The sequence below is a fragment of the Rattus norvegicus genome, chromosome 7, assembly GCF_036323735.1.
Source record: "Rattus norvegicus strain BN/NHsdMcwi chromosome 7, GRCr8, whole genome shotgun sequence".
Classification (NCBI taxonomy): Eukaryota; Metazoa; Chordata; class Mammalia; order Rodentia; family Muridae; genus Rattus; species Rattus norvegicus.
In genome coordinates this window covers 110,104,404-110,120,341 of record NC_086025.1, presented here as the reverse complement: position 1 = coordinate 110,120,341, position 15,938 = coordinate 110,104,404, and the positions used below count along the sequence as shown (strand labels likewise).

Here is a 15,938-nt window from a genome sequence, read left to right as displayed (position 1 = left end):
GTGTAGTCAGGCTCTGCCTTTGACTTGGGCCTTATGTTCCCCAGCTCAAATTGGACAGGCCCCAGGGTCTCTAGGGCCCAGCTTCACCAGGGCCACCCATACAGGTACCCATTTTTCTGATTCCCTGAGATACGAGGCTCTGCTGTCTCTGTGCCGCTAAGGTGCAACACGCTGGAGTATATGATATGGCCAGCCTCAACCCAGCACCAAGCTTGGCTACCCTCCTGGTGCGGACCCGCAGGCCTAGCATAGCAGTGCCCATATCTAATCCCCTTACTCCACCTGGCGAAATGCCCACAGTTCCTAGCCTGGGCCTGCCAGCCTGTGCCGCATGCACACGCACACAGAGGCGCCCACCCCGCCCCACTCTTTACTCCTGTCTACCTACCTATGGAGAAGGCTGGAAGGGCTGTGGGCCCGCCAGGATCTCCCGCTTCGCCCACACCCTGCCGCCGTGGAAAGCCATGGGCCCCCTCCCGCCCCCATAACTAAGCAGCACAATAACCGACTTAGCGAATTCAGGTAGAAGGAACGTTTAGTTAGCACCTATTTTGTACTGATTCTACAAGTAGGGCCCGAGGTGCGGGGGGCCCTCGGGTGGGGGCTGTGGCTGCCGGCCCGCCCCGCCCCCACCCCCGCCTGCGCCCCGCCACCTTGTACATACTCCTGGCCCGCAACAGGCCGGGATTTTTACTCGGGCCGTGTCTCTCTTCCGCCCCCGTTTGGGGCCGGGCCGGCCGGACAGACGGACGGACGGACAGACCTCCTTCCTAAGCACAATAGCACCAGCTCCTCGGAGCGCCGCACCTCCACGAGGAGAATAAATGCCACTCTTGATAGAATTTGGAGTGTTGACTGGCGTGTCCTGTTGGGGTGCTTGCTAAGGGTCTCTGAGGGTGCCTAAGGGGGAGATTTCCTGGTTCTGCAGGTTCAGATCAGTGCTGAAATCCCAAGTGAAGCACAGGCTTTGGCTTTTCTCTTACTGAAGAGGCTCAGTCAGGCCAGCTGAGCCAGTGGAGCACCTGCCTGAAGGCAAAGCCATTGACAATTCCCCTGGGGCAATCAACCCTGCTCTGTCTCAGGTATTCAGGGGCCCTGTAGCTTCTGGGCAGCAAGCCTGAAGTTAGGTCCTGCCCAAAGTGATGGAGAAGCAGTCCCTGGCCTGGCCTGCCTCCACTCTTGGTACTTTTCCTTAGTACTTCTGCTCTGGCTCCCTCATTCTCTGCAATCCTCTGAGATGGTACCGGGGGAAATGGCACAGCAGAAGCCTCTACCGAGTATAGTGCCTCTCTTGAAGGCTCAATGCTGATGCTCTCATCCAGATGTAGTGCCAAGGAAGTGTTAGTGAACCCCAAAAGACCAGCCAGAGGAGCCAATACGAATGCAATCACAGCCTTTATTCGAGCTAGCTCAGGCTTAGCCCACCACCAACAAGGAGGATGGTTTTCGTGGAGAGGAGCCCCAAAAATCTACTGGGGCAAAGTTTAGAGAAAGCAGCAAGTGAGGGTAGTGGGGTGGAGGTGGTGGTGATGGGAGTGTTTCTAGCCTGGTAAGCATTTAATGGAGAGCTACTATGGCCTTTAGCACAATTGGCTGGTGCTGGGAATCAACCCATAAACTTCTGTTTCCCTCTGCATTGGTGGTTGTGAGGCAGGGGTGGGCTTGTAATCGTGGGGTGCAGATTTGTTGGGGAGGTAGCCTGGAGACATAGGTCTTGTTGGGTGGTAACTTGGAAACTAATGCTAAGTACCAGCCTGCTAGTTTACCTGAGTTCCAACTTAGGTCAGGTGCTCTACAATGGAGTGTGAACTTAAAAGATTTGGTCTCTCACAGACCCCTGTGAGTGTGTGGGTGTGTGAGTGACTGTGAGTGTGTGCTCCTGTACTGCTAGGCAGCTAGGCTGGGCCAGTACGAAGTAGAAGTGCCCAGAGGGAGGGGCACTTCTGTACACACACAAAGCCCTCAGATTCTAGACAAGGAGAACAGAGGAACAGGAGACGAGGCTGTGCTGGGTAGAGAGAGTCGCAGCAGCCTCAGGAGTGAGAGTAGAAGGCTCACACAGCAATGATCCCAGGCAAGCCAGTCAGCAGGTGTGAGTTGAGTGGCTCGAAAACTTTGATATGGCCATACTAGGTCAGTTTTAGGTCAGAGCCAGCTCAACTGCCCACGTCCTGGCAAGACCAGGAGCCAGACTCACTCCGATTCCATGCAGTGTAAAAGGGAGAAATGTATCTTGCAGCAGATCATGGCCTATGTGCCAGCAGTTTGGAGAATATTCCAGTGGGGGAGGGCATGCTCTCTGGGAAGCTTGGACCATAGTTTTAACAGGCATGAAGGCACATCTGGCACTGGGAGAAGTGGTTAATCAGGTTCTCCACAGAAGGATTTTTTTTTTAAAAAAACTTATATATAATTACACTGTAGCTGTCTTCAGACACACCAGAAGAGGGCATCAGATCCCATTACAGATGGTTCTGAGCCACCATGTGGTTGCTGGGATTTGAACTCAGGTCCTCTGGAAGAATAGTCAGTGCCATCAGAGTCATCTCTCTAGCTCCACAGAAGGATCTTAATTGTCACTGTTCCTCGCTGGAAAGAGATTGACAAGGTTTCTCTGGCTGTCCTGGAACTCAGAGATTTCCCTGCCTCACCCTCCCCAGTGCTGGGATTAAAGGCATGAGTCACACTGCTCAGTCAGAGATTTCCTATTTGTAAGAGGAACCCAAGGGCCTGATAAGCAGCTGTGGGTGGATGAAGACCTCAGGACTGCTTTTACACAGCTGTCTCCATCCACCCAAACATTACTTTGGTAATAGCAAAGATACACAAGGAAGTCTCTTATCTTCCTACTTTCTGGAGAACTCCACAGTTTCAGGGTCTTGATTGCTTCTGTTTCTCCAGGGTCATAGGCCAAAGGGATGGAAACAGCTTTTTGGAGGGTTGAGATGAGCCTACTTCTCATCGCTGCAAACTGTCCGAAGCAGGGTTTCCTTGACCTGCTAGTAATGCTAGAGTTCTGGGTTCAGCCTGAAGCTGTTTGCAAAGTTTTTTAAAAAAAGGATTTATTTATTTTATGTATTTGTATATACAGTCACTGTCTTCAGACACACCAGAAGAAGGTAACAGATCTGACTGGAGATGGTTGTGAGCCATCATGTGGTTGCTGGGAATTGAACTCAGGACCTCTGGAAGATCAGTTGGCGCCCTTAACCACTGAGTCATCTCTCAGCCCTGCGAATTATTTTAAATTAAAAATTTAAAAACATCTATTATATGAGTGCTCCGTTGCATATATGCCAGAAGATATGTATCTACAGGCCAGAAGAGGGCATCAGTTCCTCTTACAGATGGTTGTGAGCCACCACTGGTTGCTGGGAATTGAACTCAGGACCTCTGGAAGAGCAGCCAGGGCTTATAACCTCTGAGCCATTTCTCCCACCCTATGTGGACACTTCTAAAACCTTCCTGGCCCTCTTACCCCCTCAGGCTTGCAAGGCTCCTTCCTCCAGGGTCTTAACCCCTTTTGTTGTCACCTCTAGCAGGGCTGCGCCATGATTTCTTTGCCAATGCATTCATCCACACCTTCCTTCCCAGCCAATCTCAACCAGACCTTTTCTCTTGGCACCTGGTCACACCTCATGCTAGATTTCGGCAGTGAGCTGTATGTACCTCTCAAGCATCCATTCCAGAAGTTCCTCCTTGAATCAGGCCCTGGGACTCTGACATAAGTCCCATCTCTTTGCCAAAGTTCTCCACAGACCCATCCTTCCTGATGGTTCTGGTCCATCCTCTGGCCCCTTCACTGCCATAGCTTCTTGTAAACGGACAGCTCTAGGCCCGAATGTCAATGAATAGCTGTCTCAAAGGAGAACTTTCATTCTATTGGATGGTGTGAATCCACCTCCGGCTTTAGTGGCACGCTAGGTCTCAACCTTCCACTTTTAGATTTTGGTTCCATACTGGAAATTAGTGTAGCCTTGCCAAGGCCCAGCTAAAAGACATGCTGGGCCAGCGACAGAGGAATGTTCTGAGACACTGGCCAGGTTGGCTCTGATCTACAAAAGTCCTTGCCCAGGTCTGTTTTTCTCTGCATACATACACAAAGACACCTGCAAGGTACCTTAGATTGTTCATCATGAGGGGTGGCATGAAGAAAGAGTGACCTGACAGGAAGAGCTAGTGGATACTATAGAAGTGGGGTGAGCTCAGTAGGAAGACTGGTGGCACCCTGTAGGAGAGACAACCAACCTTGTCCTATAGAACTACTTCTTTTTCTTTTTCAAAAAGACTTATTTATTTCATGTATATGGGTACCCTGTTGCTGTCTTCAGACACACCAGATGAGAACATCAGATGCCCATTACAGCCACCGTGTGATTGCTGGGAATTGAACTCAGGACCTCTGGAAGATAATCAGTACTCTGAACCACCGAGCCATCTCTCCAGCCCTAGAGATACTTCTTGGCCCAGAAAAGAAAGTCACTATTCTCCTTGGTCCTTATAGTGTTTCTGAAGGAAATCAGGTGCTTCCTGAGGTCCCGGACATATGAACTGCGGGGTCTAAATCAGGCGGATTGCTTGTCAGGTCCTCGACGGGGTTGCGGGGCGGTGGAAAAGGCCATGGTGACTAATGAGTTACTTCATTTAACTAACAACTGGGCTGTTACACACATTTGCTGTGATGTGAGTCTGGGTATTTCTCCCGTTTGACCCTTTGACAGGGTATGTCCTCCAAGGTCCATTTAAAGTGGTTCCTGCCTAGCAGCTAGGAATCTTTCGCAGAACGGCGCTGTCAGGGCAGATATAGGTCTGTCGGTTGTGCGTTCGAAAAAGGATTTGGGGCCGCAAGGCGTCAGCTCAGTTTCATAAATGACCTACAGTCAAACCGCTGCCGGGGATGACGAAACTATGTCTTTACAGAAGTGGGACAAGGGGCAAGCAAGAGGTCAGGGGAAATGCGTAGCTGCCAGGGAGTCAGGAGCCGGGGCAGTACTCCTCCAGCTTGCTCCTCACAGTGAGACAGGACCTTGGACCTCTTCCACAGAAGTTCACAGCCAAGCTGCGCACTGGTTGCTTCCGTAGGCCTGTGACTGCAGTTCCCAGAGTGCTATCGTCGTCAGCTTGTGATGCCTTCAACTTCCAGGAGGCTTCACGCTCTACTCCCGCAATTCCCAGCGTGCTCCGCGTCTTCGATTAGGCCCCGCCTCAGCTTGGCCTCGGACTACAAATGGACTCTCAGTTGACGCCACAGCCAGTCAGCTGCTCTATAGCATCCCAGCTTCACCGTCGCAGAAGTAGTGGTGCCCTGCGCCGGCTACGGAGGCCGGCAGGGGGCGGCGGCGGAGGCGGAGGCCGAGGCCGTTGCTCAGGGTCCAGAGGCGGGGCCGCGGGCTCCAGGCGCTGTGAGCCGGCGGAGCACGACTGGGCCGCGACGTGGTGCGGGCCGAAGCCATGGGCGACCGCGGAGGCGCGGGAAGCTCTCGGCGTCGGAGGACCGGCTCGCGGGTTTCCATCCAGGGTGGTAGTGGGCCCATGGTAGACGAAGAGGAGGTGCGAGACGCCGCTGTGGGCCCCGACTTGGGCGCCGGGGGTGACGCTCCGGCTCCGGCTCCGGTTCCGGCTCCAGCCCACACCCGGGACAAAGACCGGCAGACCAGCGTGGGCGACGGCCACTGGGAGCTGAGGTAGCGGAGTGTCTGATCCCTTTACACCTGATCTCCCCAGCTTCGCTTCCAGTTCTTAAAAGTTGGCCACAGCTTTGCGAGTTCCGCGTCCCGGGCTCCCCTTGGGCCACATTGGGACACGGGCTTGGGGGTTGGGGGGACGGGACAGGGTCACTTGCCAAGGTCACCCAGGTGGGGTCAAGTAGCTTACCAGGGAGCCTGGGTAGAGGAGTAGGCAGCAGCCCCTTTTCCATATTGCTCAGGGAAGTAAGCACACCTTAAGGCAAAGTCCCCTGAGGTCCTTTCTGAGGGGTAGGTAGCAGGAAATCTGAGCCTTGGGGCTTGGAGATGAATGGACTTTCTTCAATGGAAGGAGGTAGATGTTTTCCAGGGAGGGATGCGATAAAGAGTTATCTTTGCAAAACTCTGAGGGGAATCCTGTGGGTACAGACCAGAGGGCTGATAGAGGCTCGAGAGGAGCCTTGCCTGTTTGAGGAGACGGGTATGGGCATTTGCTCAGGGCAGGGGACCATACAGGAAGTTTTCTCGTACTAACAGAGAGGCTGCTAAGGCTTATTCACCTCTCTTCCAGTAAGTAGGAGGGCCTGAAGCCCTGGTCATGTTACCAGAATGACTGTGGGCTATAGGGACAGAGCTGACTACTCAGTGAGACAGACTTTCATCCCCTGGTTGGAGTACTGGAGCGAGGTTTGGTATGGACACACCTATGGGAGAGGTCCTGCTTAGCTGAGTGACTGACTGAAGAAATGGAGAAATGCATCTTGTTCTTTGGGAGCACTGGCTGTCTCCTCCAAGCTGGTCTGGAGACTCTTTCTGGTGTTCATTATGAGACCCTTTAGCAGCTCTGGGTTAGGAAGTAGCTGAGGACCTTGGAGGAAGTGGATATCTAGGCTGCCAAAGTCTTGTTCTTTTTGTATCAACGGAGTCTTTTTCTAATGGGGACGGTGGGGAGGGGCCACCTTCCCTGCCCCCCAGCTGCCCTTAGGGTGTTCACAGTTCACCTGGGAGATAAGATAACTTCTGTGTGAGGCAGGCCTGGCACATTATGAACAAAGGTCAGGTAAGAAGGCCATGGAGGCAAGAGTGGGGCAGGAGTTTGACCCTCCTTAGAGGGATGGCGATTTTCTGTAATTCAAAGCTGGTCTTGAGAGAGATTGGCCTCCAATTTTCCATCTGAAAAGATGTTGATCTCCCCCATCCCCTCAACCAATCAAGTAAGCAAGCAAGCAAGCAAGCAAGCAAGCAAGCAAGCAAGCAAGCAAACAAACATGGTTTCTCTGTGTAGCCTTGGCTGTCCTGTAACTAGCTCTATAGATCAGGCTGGTCTCAAACTGATTCACCTGCCTCTGTCTTCCAAGTGGTGCCAGCTCCATTAGAAAAGATGTTAAGGGGGTTGGGGATTTAGCTCAGTGGTAGATAGGCAAGCGCAAGTCCCTGGGTTCGGTCCCCAGCTCCGAAAAAAAGAAAAAAAAAAAGATGTTAAGGGTCCTAAGACCTAAGGTCCTACGATCCTAAGAGTCCCCTATGCTGACTCTTTAGGAGTTAGGAGTTTGGCTAGTAGGATCTCTAGAGGGGTGGGGAAAGTATCTTTTTATCTGAGGTCTCAGTTGTAAGCCAAGTTACTATTCAGGGACAGGCAAGAGAGAATAAGCACATCTTCGGATGACCATTGAAGGTTTTCAGTGTCCTCTGGTGTGAGGCTTGTGCAAAGCTAGGAAAGATGTACATGCATGTGTGGAAAGGGTCTCGGCTATGGCCCCTTCTCCTCCATAGATGGATGTTGCATTCCAGGGATTGGGACCGGATGGGAGTTTGTCATCCCCCAGTGGCCAGTGGACCTTGTTCTAACTTAGGTATACCACAGGGCTGGAGGCCTCCTGGTTGAGGAGCGAGATTCCATTCCTCGGTGTTGGTGGGCCAGGCTGACTGCCCTCTTGGAGTTGGCCTGTAGTTCACCCCATTGCCACTTTTCTCTGCCAGCTCCCCCTCCCTCTGTTGTTGCTCTTGGCAGCCCAGCTCTGCTCTCACCCTTCCTCTTGACTCCTTGAGCTTCTGTATCTTCCCTCCCTAATAACTTCCTGCTCACTTTAAGCTGGGCCACTGAGCCAGGTTCTGGATGTCAGCTTATTTCTTCTACCCTATGGCAAGGTGAGGCTGTGCATTTTGTCTACCCAAGGCAAGACCTTGTGGTTTTTTTCCCCCAGGGTATTTGTCTTTGAATATCTTTTGTACGTCTCTATGTATGGTCTAGGAATTATGAGTAGCTTGCTTCCACCTTGTACCCCGGGGCTTGGCTCAGAGAGCAGCACAGAGGAAGTGTCAGGTGTCAGGTGGAAGAGCTGGCATTCTGTCCTTTTCTTTCTATTTGGTGTCAGGTCTGAACTGCGTGGTCTCCAGATGAAGCCCATACTTAGAGGTTGGTCCTTTGGGTGTGGCACAGACCTTAGCACCTGTGTGTGAATGGGCTTGTTCTTGTTTCACAGTGTTTGTGTGGGGTTGAAGGAGAGTCAAGAGAGGATGCCACCTCTTCCTCGTTCTGTGTGGTTTGTCTGAGTAGGCCTGGGTAAAGAACCTACCATGAGATCTAAGAAGGAGAGCCAGCTATTTTGTGTCCTTTTGGCCTCGGAGTGAGTGTAAGACAGTTGGAAGGCACAGGACATGGGCAGGCTCTTTAGTAGGTGAGAGGGTGGCAAAAATAGCTGTCATCATGGCTAGCCAGCTCCTCTTTTCCCTGCTGGCCATTTCTGCAGCCTGCCCTTCAGCCTACTAGCTTCTGGTCACAGTGGCAGGCTTGGAGCTTTGCAGGCATTGGCTGATGGGGCTACCTCCCCTGGAACTGATGTCTCTGACTTAGGAATGGAGGGAGTGGCATTGGTGGAGCAGAGAAGTGGGAATGGTGCCTTCTAGATGCCGGATAGGAAAGCCAGAGAGAACCTGAGACACCAGTGTGGACAGTTGAGGAAGGAATTGGAAGTCCAACAGAAGAACCCTGAAAAAAAACCACCCCAAAACCAACCAACCAAACAAACCGGAAAAATAACAACAACAACAACAACAACAAAAACAAAAACAAAAAAAAACCTCTTGGGAACTGGAGAGGTGGCTCAGTGGTTAATAAGCACTGACTGCTCTTCCAGAGGTCCTGAGTTCAATTCCCAGCAACCACATGGTGGTTCACAACCATCTGTAATGGGATCCTAGGCCCTCTTCTGATGTGTCTGAGGACAACTACAGTGGACTCATATACATGAAATAATTTTTTAAAAAAGAAGAAAACCTCTTAAGGCCTTGTGTGCTAAACCAGACAAGGTGTCCCGTGTGGTGGCACATGCTTGCTATACCAGCAGCTTGGGAGTTTGAGGCAGAAGAACCAAGGCTAGCCTGGCCTACACAGGTCACATCTAAAAACAAAGCAAAACAAAACTACCTGTTTGCTGTTAGCTCTAGAAAGCAGGATCCATTCTCTACTTTTGTCTTCATTCTGGAGATGGCCATAGAAAGAGCAGCATGGCCTCCTTGGTTACCCAAAGGGGAGAGAGGTCAGTCTTGTGAAACAGCTTTGGTTATGTGCAGGCTGTGGTTGGTGGGTTGTACCACAGAGGCCATGAGGTTTGGGGGGCAGGAGGTTTTGGGATAGTTGTGCTGCAAGCACAGGGCTTCAGGGTGGAGATGGGGACTGGTGGGGTGGTCTAGTAGACAGACTGGGAGATGCCTTTCTATTTGTCTCATGGTGTTGCCTCTTAAAGGCAGTCCTATCAAGCCAGTGAAACCAGTCGGGGTCAGGGTGGGGGATACCCCAAACAGGGGGCAGTCATCAGAAGGCAAGCTTAGATTTGGGGAGAAGGGGACTCAAGGTAGAGACATAGCATAGTCATATTGCATGGCTTATATTACATGGGTCTAGTGGAAGCCTAGTCCTGAGGAAACGGACAGTTGGGAGTGATGTTGGGCTGGAACTAAGGTGGCTCTGTCTCACTTTGGTGCTGCAGCATGGCATGGACAGTAAGAAGGATGTGACTACCCTACTAACCAGGAGCTACTGTGGTTGGAACTAGGTGCCAAATAGATCTCAATCCTGTGTAGTTTTTTTTTGAGCTAGGTTTTCTCTTGTAGCCCCAGCTATCCTAGAACTCTGTAGAACACGCTGGTTTCAAACTCAGAGATCTGCCTGCCTCTGCCTCCTGAGTGCAGGGATCAAAGGCAGGTGGTGTCTTGCTTTTGTTTTTTTAGATCTCAACCTTGACAACTAAGATTGAGTTTGTTGGCACTGCCCCTTAGTCTCTTTGACCCTTCTTCTGGAGAGAGGTCAGACTTCCAACCCTAACCAAAGCTAGGGCTTGCCCCTTCTTATTTGAGGGTCACTAACAAGGTCAGTCCTAAAAGGGCTTCTGTAGGATGGTGCTTAGAGCTTTCCTGGCCTGCTTCTCATCAGACGCCCCAGGGTAGAGGTGTATGTGGTGAGAGGGAAGGGGAGGCCCTAGCTTCTTTGCTTACAAAATCTAGGTCTTGCTCAATTCTGTGTGGCTTCCTGATGGCACAGCAGCTAGAGGGCAAGGTGGAGCCACAGTTAGTATGAGCGAGGGCATTAGGTACTGGGACTAGGGCTCTCGGTTCTTCCTGTTGTCTTTGCCAGGAGCTGAGTTTGGGCTTTATCTTAGTCACACGGTCCTCCTCTGCCAGGCTTGGTCTTTACAGCCAGGGACTCTTTGGATGTCCTGCATCCTACCACTGGGTAGTAGTTCTGAGGGTTTCCCTAAGTAGTCTCCTCATGGCCCTGAACAGAGTCAGGGACAAACTTAACATGCAAATGGAGGACCAAACCACTGCTTGTAAGAAATGTACATTAAGCTGGGGATTTAGCTCAGTGGTAGAGCGCTTACCTAGGAAGCGCAAGGCCCTGGGTTCGGTCCCCAGCTCCGAAAAAAAAAAAAAAAAAAAAAGAAATGTACATTAATGGCAGGCACTTGGCCAGCTGTTACTGGGCCTTTATGTCTAAATGTCAGGAGAATGCTCTTACTGACTGTGGTGGGGACTCCCTCACAAGTGACTGGGTAGATGGGATGAACAGAAGGGGCAATCTGCAGTAGTACTGAGTAGGTCCACAGAGGACCATGGATACACAAGTGGGATTATCTCTGTGGTCCAAGAGCTTGATTGCAGTTGGTTCGGGGGAACTCGAGCTTTATGGAGGCCTGCCTAGTCAATTCTGCCTGTACTGAGCTTTTCTGCTGCCCAGAGGGAGAGGCCTCCATGTGCTTCTGAGACCTTTTCCTCCTGGAATGGCCTTGTCTGCAAATGGGTAGTGAACTCTTGGCACAAAAGGTACCTGGGCAGGAGTGGGTCATGGTGGGTCCATCCTTGTCCTGCTCGTGTATGCTTACTGGGCAGGGTCCTGTCTCCTTTTCACCAGGTGCCATCGTCTGCAAGACTCTTTGTTCAGCTCAGACAGCGGTTTCAGCAATTACCGTGGTATCCTGAATTGGTGCGTGGTGATGCTGGTGAGTGGGATGTGGGAGCAGGCTCACTGTGGCCAGGATGGCAGAACCTTCAAGGGTGCCCTTTCCCTGGGCAGAGGCTCCGCCCTTTGAAGACTATAGCTCCATGTGGTTGCTAGCACTAGGCTGGTTGTGAGGGAAGCAGGGGTGGTCCCTGCAGTGGGACTGGCTTTCTCTTGGATCCCAGGCTAGTTCTGTGGATGGCTCAGTGGTAGTAGAGATGATGAGTATCTTGAAGACTCTGGCTGTGCCTCCGGTCCCCCTTGGCTGTGTAGGTGTGGTAGGGAGAGCAAGGAGATGGAGGGGAGTATTAGTTGCTCTCCAGGCTGGGAGGCTGAGAGGCTGAGAGGGCACTCTGGGACCAAGGCCTCCCTGGAAATGTATAGAAAGAATTGTGAGGATGTATGTCCTATGGCATGTAGATTCATGGACATAGAGCCCTTGGCAACCAGCCACTGCTTTACAGGTCTTCTAGTCCCTTTCCTTTGGCCTTGAATATTGGTGGTATGCTATGCCATGTCCAAGCCTGCGGCCTGTAGGGCCTGGTTCTTACTGGTGCTATGCATCCCCACCCCAGAAGCTGTTGGAGTCCAAGGCTCAAAAGGACAACCTGATGGGTGGATCAGGGACAAAGGGTTATCATCACTCAGCTTCTAACACTTGGATATGGTCTGGTACCTATTGCCCTCACCCAGAGTGTCTGTTCCCGCTTTAGGCTATCAGTATGGAAGGGACTCTGCCCTATCGTGCTCTGAAAGGTTTCTGAGTGTTCAGCACTTTTTCCTTGGAGAGAGCTTCAGACCTTGGTAGGCTGTGGAGCTATAAGGCTTGACGAGTGAGGAGTAGGGACCAGTGGGCTCAAGGTCAGCTTTGCCTGGGGAGATGGCCATGCCTGGTCTATAAAGAAGCTTTTAGGCAGAGGGATGCTTGGCCAGTCCAGATAGCAGTCTCTTCTCTTGGAACTTTCTGCACCCACCTGGCTTTTCATTTTTTTTTAAGATCCCACCCCACCCCCCCACCCCCCCCAGCTGGGGACCGAACCCAGGGCCTTGCGCTTCCTAGGCAAGCGCTCTACCACTGAGCTAAATCCCCAACCCCAGCTTTTCATTTTTAAAATGTGTTGGGTGTTTTGCCTTCATATGTGCCTCTGTACCACATACATGCACTGTTCATGGAGAGCAGAAGATATCCTGGAACTGGAGTTAACAGATAGCTGTGATCCATTCTTTGAATGGTAGGAGTTGAACCAAAGAGCAGCCAGCGTTGTTAACTACTGGGCCATCTCTTCAAGCCCCGCATGGCCTTTGGTCCTTTTATTCTTCCCTTCCAGGATACATGAATCCTGGCTCCAGCTACTTGCTGTGGGCAGTCAGGAGGTGGTATAGAGCAGTGTGTTTTAAGTACCAAGCTGGAGTATGGTGTCCCTGAACTTGCCACCTCCATGGTCCCTTCTCTGAGCATCCAGGCAAGGAACCTCACCAGTGTTGCCTTGTCTTACCCACTGTTTCCGTCTGTCTGGGTAGTGGGAAGTGGCAGCCTATATCGAGTGCCTATGAGATGGATAAGGGTAGAGAGCCAAGCACTGAGTCTCAGGCTAGAATCCAGAGGCACACTCCTCTAAGTGAGCTGCATGGGGCCATATTCTTGGAGTTTTGCCTATTGCTAGAGTATTTGACTCAGGTACAGAAACATCCACTCCTGCCCTTTTTTGCTTCGATGAGTCTTTCTGCTGCCTCTTGTCTCTCTTGACACCAAAGGGACAACTTACTCTGGGCAAGGGTAGGCACCCCCCTCTCAATCTCTCACTTGGTTTGTGCTGTCAAGAGGGCCTGGTCCCTTGCTAAGAGTGCTACAGCTATTTTCCAGGCCAAGTGCTGGGGTAAAGTGAGCCATCATAGCACCACCAGGGCTGAACCCTCCTGATTGTCTCTTGCAGATCCTGAGTAATGCAAGGTTATTTTTAGAGAATCTTATCAAGTGAGTACCTCTTCCAGGCTCCTCTTACCCCACCCCAGCCTGCCTAGGCCCTGAGGCCCCCTCTATTCAGGCTCCCATTGTCCCACTCTCAGGTATGGCATCCTGGTGGATCCCATCCAGGTGGTGTCTCTGTTTCTGAAGGACCCCTACAGCTGGCCTGCCCCATGCTTGATCATTGGTGAGCTGCAGTCCAAGAAGGGCCATGGGTGGGGGAACAGGTTGACCAGAGCCTGACCCTGTCCTGTGATGCTTCTGTCCTCAGCATCCAATATCTTTATTGTGGCTACATTTCAGATTGAGAAGCGCCTGTCAGTGGTAAGTGGTGCCTATCTCCATCCTTGCTAAAAGTCACTGGTGCTTGCTTGAGATGACTTCTTACTAGGCCTGATAGTTCTCTCCCGGGGCAGAGGACCTGGTTGAATGCTCTCTTCTTCTCCAGGGTGCCCTGACAGAGCAGATGGGGCTGCTGCTACATGTGGTTAACCTGGCCACAATTATCTGCTTCCCAGCAGCTGTGGCCTTACTGGTTGAGTCTATCACTCCAGGTGTGTCTCCATCCCAACCATCCCATGTTGAGCTGACCCCAGGTTGTTCATGGGATGTGGGTGGTCACAGCTGAGCCCACCACCTTCCTGTGTTAGCTGTGGTGTGTGGGCAGACATGGCTGAGCCACCTATCTTGCAGTGGGTTCCCTGTTTGCTCTGGCATCATACTCCATCATCTTCCTCAAGCTTTTCTCCTACCGGGATGTCAATCTGTGGTGCCGCCAGCGAAGGGTCAAGGCCAAAGCTGGTAAGAGGCTGTCAGGATTGGGATTCACCTATAGGACAGAGACTGGGCTCCGTGGCTCTCACTGCTGTCTTTCTTTGCTGTCAGTGTCTGCAGGGAAGAAGGTCAGTGGGGCTGCTGCCCAGAACACTGTAAGCTATCCGGACAACCTGACCTACCGAGGTGAGGAGCTGTTGAGTTGGGACTCTCCGAGGCAAGACTGTAAGTCAGGTTCAGGGCTGTGTAGTCTGAGCACCTACCCTTCCCTTCTAGATCTCTATTACTTCATCTTTGCTCCTACTTTGTGTTATGAACTCAACTTTCCTCGATCCCCCCGAATACGAAAGCGCTTTCTGCTACGGCGGGTTCTTGAGATGGTGAGGTTTGGACCCAGAGGTATGGGCAGGGCTTGGGTGTATATGGAACTCAAGTCTCAGCTGACTGCTCTGTTCTTCCCCAGCTCTTTTTCACCCAGCTTCAAGTGGGGCTGATCCAGCAGGTAAGTGGTGAGTGGGTGTATGGTAGGGCTCAGTGCAGCCCAGGGAAACTGATGTGGTATTTATTTCCTTTGCAGTGGATGGTCCCTACTATCCAGAACTCCATGAAGCCCTTCAAGGTGAGGTCAGGCTCCCTGGTGGCAGGGGTGGGCGGGGTAGATGATATAGCTAGCTGAGGCAGCCTGTTTCCACAGGACATGGACTATTCACGAATCATTGAGCGTCTCTTAAAGCTGGCGGTGAGTGTCAGAGACTCCAGCGGGATGAGTGTGAAGGAAAGGTGGAGTCTGTAAGTTTGCAACCTGGAGCTTTGTCTCCCAAAGGTCCCCAACCATCTGATATGGCTCATCTTCTTCTATTGGCTTTTCCACTCATGTCTCAATGCTGTGGCAGAGCTCCTGCAGTTTGGAGACCGCGAGTTCTACAGGGACTGGTGGTGAGTGGCGTGTTTCTGGGGAATCTGGGTAGGTCATATAGCATGTTCTGCTTATCCCATTGTTTCTTGACCCCAAGGAATGCTGAGTCTGTCACCTACTTTTGGCAGAACTGGAATATCCCCGTGCACAAGTGGTGCATCAGGTAGGACGGTGTATGCACCTGTGGAATATGGTTGTAGACCTGGGCCCTATGGCATTAGCCTCATCCTATGGCTTCCTTGCTCCGCAGACACTTCTACAAGCCTATGCTCAGACTGGGCAGCAACAAATGGATGGCCAGGACTGGGGTCTTTTTGGCGTCAGCCTTCTTCCATGAGGTCAGTGCTCTGCACACCCCACTTCACCTCTGGGCAGGGCTGTGGCCACCAGTTGAAACCCTGACTTCTCTTATCCCTGTTCAGTACCTAGTGAGCATTCCCCTGAGGATGTTCCGCCTCTGGGCATTCACAGCCATGATGGCTCAGGTGAGGAACTCTGCGAAGCTTGTTTCTTAGCCTACATCTGTGTTAGACTCCCATCTTCTGTGGCCATTGTAGCCACCTGACTGTAGCCTCATGTGTTCTCAGGTCCCACTGGCCTGGATTGTGAACCGCTTCTTCCAAGGGAACTATGGCAATGCAGCTGTGTGGGTGACACTCATCATTGGGCAACCGGTGGCTGTGCTCATGTATGTCCACGACTACTACGTGCTCAACTATGATGCCCCAGTAGGGGCCTGAGCTACTGCCAAAGGCCAGCCCTCCCTAACCTGGGCCTGGAGTTCTGGAGGGCTTCCTGGCTGCCTGCACACTCCTCCTAGTCTGGGAGGCCTCTCTGCCCCTATGGGGCCTACTCCTGCTCTTGGGGATGGCACCTGAGTCCAGCTGGTATGAGCCAGTGCTGGGAGTCTGTGCTGACCAGGGGCTGAGGATATCAATAAAGAGCTATCTAAAAACCTTCCTACAGGGGTTGTAGAGGCTGCTGAGGATGACCTACGCCCTCATGTGCTTACTTTAGGGGGACTCAAATTCTCAGGCTCCATCTCAGGTAGGGCTGGAAAGGGGTTACATGGTTGCTGTTTACAACCTCAGGGACTATGTG

General features: G+C 51.9%; 1 protein-coding gene across 7 annotated transcripts; it reads left to right on the top strand.

Moving 5' to 3' along the window:
• Window positions 1-1,250: 1,250 nt before the first annotated feature.
• Dgat1 (diacylglycerol O-acyltransferase 1) lies at window positions 1,251-15,828 on the top strand. Of its 7 annotated transcripts, NM_053437.2 has the most exons (17): window positions 5,326-5,684; window positions 11,095-11,182; window positions 13,116-13,156; window positions 13,249-13,334; window positions 13,419-13,471; window positions 13,596-13,701; window positions 13,841-13,948; window positions 14,033-14,107; window positions 14,198-14,301; window positions 14,385-14,423; window positions 14,499-14,540; window positions 14,616-14,660; window positions 14,745-14,857; window positions 14,935-15,000; window positions 15,088-15,175; window positions 15,260-15,322; window positions 15,425-15,828. In NM_053437.2, exons 1-17 carry the CDS (start codon window positions 5,452-5,454, stop codon window positions 15,575-15,577), a joined length of 1,503 nt encoding a protein of 500 aa, NP_445889.2. In that variant the 5' UTR covers window positions 5,326-5,451; the 3' UTR covers window positions 15,578-15,828. The 7 variants fall into 7 exon arrangements, 6 of the variants coding, with proteins under 6 accessions (XP_063120408.1, XP_063120405.1, XP_063120406.1 ...); XM_063264336.1 differs by having other exon boundaries at window positions 1,303-5,684; window positions 14,033-14,301; window positions 15,425-15,797; XM_063264337.1 differs by having other exon boundaries at window positions 1,324-5,684; window positions 14,385-14,540; window positions 15,425-15,797.
• The last annotated feature ends 110 nt before the right edge of the window (window positions 15,829-15,938 follow it).

Excerpts from the sequence above, each read along its gene's own strand:
- Dgat1 (XM_063264335.1), top strand. The coding sequence starts at position 5,452 with ATGGGCGACCGCGGAGGCGCGGGAAGCTCTCGGCGTCGGAGGACCGGC. Across the intron at positions 11,183-13,115 it reads ATTGGTGCGTGGTGATGCTG|ATCCTGAGTAATGCAAGGTT; the intron begins GTGAGTGGGATG and ends TGTCTCTTGCAG. Across the intron at positions 13,702-13,840 it reads GGTTGAGTCTATCACTCCAG|TGGGTTCCCTGTTTGCTCTG; the intron begins GTGTGTCTCCAT and ends CCTATCTTGCAG.